Source organism: Amphimedon queenslandica, unplaced genomic scaffold, assembly GCF_000090795.2.
Source record: "Amphimedon queenslandica unplaced genomic scaffold, v1.1 AMPQUscaffold_9740_Cont18084, whole genome shotgun sequence".
NCBI classification, from domain to species: domain Eukaryota; kingdom Metazoa; phylum Porifera; class Demospongiae; order Haplosclerida; family Niphatidae; genus Amphimedon; species Amphimedon queenslandica.
The window spans coordinates 276-3,914 of record NW_003549988.1 but is presented as its reverse complement, the minus strand read 5'-3'; the positions used below and the strand labels follow the sequence as shown (position 1 = coordinate 3,914).

The 3,639-nt window shown below is 33.7% G+C and overlaps 1 protein-coding gene across 1 annotated transcript; it reads right to left on the bottom strand.

Moving 5' to 3' along the window:
• Window positions 1-569: 569 nt before the first annotated feature.
• LOC109590632 (CAP-Gly domain-containing linker protein 3-like) lies at window positions 570-3,275 on the bottom strand. The gene is made up of 5 exons (XM_020006529.1): window positions 3,162-3,275; window positions 2,587-2,727; window positions 2,070-2,178; window positions 847-938; window positions 570-653 (listed from the first exon to the last, which is right to left on the bottom strand). The coding sequence occupies exons 1-5, from the start codon at window positions 3,213-3,215 to the stop codon at window positions 570-572; spliced, it is 480 nt and encodes a 159-aa protein (XP_019862088.1). The 5' UTR covers window positions 3,216-3,275.
• Between the last annotated feature and the right edge of the window lie 364 nt (window positions 3,276-3,639).

Here is a 3,639-nt window from a genome sequence, read left to right as displayed (position 1 = left end):
TAGACAGGTTTGACTGTACATGTACATGTACATTATTTTAATACATGTGCTTGTAGCTGAATGCACTTTACTATACTATATCCCAGTTGAGTTTGGGACAAGAAAAACTGGAATAACTTTTTATAGGAAAGTGAGATAAGGATGAAACTTTTACAGGTTCTTAGTCGCCAAAGTCCATCAAAATCTGTGAAACCTTGGGTCTCTTAACCCTTGGAAACCCTGAAAACCGGGTTCTCCCTATAAACCCAATGGCATACCAAAGCTAACTGCAATGACATACATGATGTCATAGTTTACATAAGCACATGTGCCCAAACTGATAATTCTTCCTTTAAAAAGCTAACAGAGCAAGATTTTCTGATAATGATGGCCAGCAGCTATTGTACTGCTTATCAGCAGCAGAAAAAATTCCACGCAGCTGCTTCCACTTGTCCCAAACTGAACTGGGATATAGTATACATATATTGTAAAAAATTTTCTTTCTCATCTTTTGCAAACATTAATGGCTTTAATATACACATGTACATGTACATGTATATACAAATGTACACTAAATAAGATTTTAATGATTATTTGACTGTACCTTGTGGAATGACCTCATGTGGTAAGAGACCAGTAGCATCAGCAAAACCAGCATCAGCTTTGTACTTCAACTGAAAAAGAGAGAAAGGAGTAAAAATTGAGAGTCATTTCAAAGTTAATTTTTGGAAAAAATATGGGCTTTAAAGTACAAGGCATTTTTTTTTAATTGGCCAATTTTTAAAAAAGGGCTGTAACTTTATAAAATTTGACTTTAGAATCAGCTCATAGCATAAGGACATTAATATGCAACAGTAATTAGCTAACCAGGGTTTTAGCAGACGCCAGTGAGAGGCTAGCAGCTGCAATGTGTAACGAGTTCCCTCCATCAAACTGAGAGGAGATGGTAGTCAGCAGTACTATGAATATAAATGATAATAATATTATACGGCAAAAATGACACTTGTTACATGAAAACGTGTACATGTACCATAAATTTACATTTACATGTACATGCATACACATGTACTACAGTAAATGCAAGAATTAAGACTTTGACAAGAAGCATGGACTTTTTGGAAAGAAGTCCAGTGTGTGGATTATGATAAGGATTTTAGAGCAACTTGAAATATTCATTAAAAAATTAAAATTTGATCGGAATGAGTCCAAACTTTCTACGCAACATAAGTACACGTATATGTACTAGAAAAAGTTATAAAAATGGAGAATTCTATACTTTTCATTTTTGATAGTACAGGGACTTTCGCCCAATTTTTGACTAACTTTAAAAATTCATAAAAAATTCAAATTCGATCTGAATCAGCTCAAACTTTCTACGCAACATAAGTACACGTATATGCATCAGAAAAAGTTATAAAAATGAAGAATTTTCTACTTTTCATTTTTGATGAAATTTGGCCGAAATCCCTGTACTATAGTACAGGGACTTTCGCCCAATTTTTGAGCAACTTTAAAAATTCATAAAAAATTCAAATTTGATCGGAATTAGCTCAAACTTTCTACGCAGCATAAGTGCACGTATATGTATCAGAAAAAGTTATAAAAATAGAGAATTCTATACTTTTCATTTTTGATGAAATTTGGCCAAAATCCCTGTACTATAGTACAGGGACTTTCGCCCAATTTTTGAGCAACTTTAAAAATTCATAAAAAATTCAAATTTGATCGGAATCAGCTCAAACTTTCTACGCAACATAAGTACACCTATATGTATCAGAAAAAGTTATAAAAATGGAGAATTCTATACTTTTCATTTTTGATGAAATTTGGCCAAAATCCCTGTACTATAGTACAGGGACTTTTGCCCAATTTTTGAGCAACTCATAAAAAATTCAAATTTGATCGGAATCAGCTCAAACTTTCTACACAACATACATGTAAGTACATGTACATGTACATATCAAAAAAATTATAAATTGAAAATTTCTTTCTTTGAATTTTTGACAAAATTTGGTCAAAATGTACAGTGCTACAAGCCATGTAAATGTACAGTACATACATGTACATGTACATATACTGTAAATCTCTACCTGGATTATGTTCACAGAGTAATTCTACAACCTCCGCACAATCAAAGAACACAGCATAATGTAAGGCATTCATGTCCGTCCAATGACACTTTAGATCAGTACTGGCACCCTTTAATGGAGGAGGGGGAGAGAGAGAGAAAGAACAAAAGAATTATATACATGTATGTACATGTATTAGTGTATTAATAAATGAATTAAAATTGAGTTATGGCCATTTTTAAAGTAGCAAATGTTTTAGAAAATACCCTGTACTATAGCGAATGCTTTTTGCTTTTTTTCTGAAAAATGGGTACATCAATGCCATATTAATACATGTACACAGCAAGAGTGCTTAGATTCATTTATCACAAATTGAATTCTTAAAAAATTTTATTAATCTAAATGCATGCACATGTACATGTACAAATAAACTAAGTTTATTCAAGCGAGCCAAAAACATCAAAATTAAAACTTATCCAAACAAATACAAATATCCCAATCATATCCTAACAATATCCAAACTAATAATGGCCCATACTTTATTGAGTAAAGTGTTAACGAGGTTAGCAGCTGTGGTACCATTGCCTATGCCCACAGCTCCCGCCTTTGAAGCAAAGTGAAGCAAAGAGAGATCAGTTAGTCCATCCTTATCATTAACATGTGCTCCTCTTCTTAATACCTGTTGGAATATGAGGAGAAGAGAGAGAAAAAATATTAAAGATACATTGCAAGTGGTTATAGTTATACAAATGTGCATTACAAAAAAGGAGAGAAACAAAGAAAAAAGAGAGAAAGAGGAGAGAGAGAGGATACATGAGAGAGTATGCATGAAAGAGATAGAGCAATAAAGATACATGTACATTGTAAGTGGTTATACATGTACAATGTGCATTACAAAAAGGAGAGAGAGAGAGGGAGGAAGAAAGAGATTAAGAGAGAGGTAAAATCAATAAAGAAACATCAGAGACAATATAAAATTAATGACAAATATTTTTCGTAATGTTCTGTACATGACATACAATGTTTTTTATATAAATATTATGTACATTATATGTGTGTGTACATGTACATATGTATAGTATGTACATGTACATGTATGTCACTTCTACCAACCTCTCTTGTTAATAGCGTTAGGTGTCCTTGAGTCTGTGGTATCCATTGCCTCATGATAGCAAACAACTGAGATATAGTGGTCTTGGGACTAGAGGAAGAGGGAGAGAGAGGGAGAGAGAGAGAAAGAGAGAGAGGGAGAGAGAGAGGGAGAGAGAGAGGGAGAGAGAGAGAGAGAAGGAGAGAGAGAGAGAGAGAGAGAGAGAGAGAGAGAGAGAGAGAGAGAGAGAGAGAGAGAGAGAGAGAGAGAGAGAGAGAGAGAGAGAGAGAGAGAGAGAGGAGAGAGAGAGAAGAACAAATAAGGATATAAGGATAAACGTACATGTACATGTATATGTATGCTATGAAAGAGAGAGAGAATAGAAGTGCCAAAAATAGATAAAAACAATAGTACAATACTAGTTGGTAGGTATACATGTACATGTACATGTACGTATTATGTAGTAAAGAGACAAGAGAGGGATAGACATTTACAATCTAG

Bases quoted from the DNA above. Each gene is read 5' to 3' on its own strand.
- LOC109590632 (XM_020006529.1), bottom strand. From the start codon at position 3,215: ATGAGGCAATGGATACCACAGACTCAAGGACACCTAACGCTATTAACA. The intron at 2,179-2,586 runs GTATGGGCCATT...CCTCCATTAAAG, and splicing joins TTAACACTTTACTCAATAAA to GGTGCCAGTACTGATCTAAA. The intron at 654-846 runs GTTAGCTAATTA...TCTCTTTTTCAG, and splicing joins TGGCGTCTGCTAAAACCCTG to TTGAAGTACAAAGCTGATGC.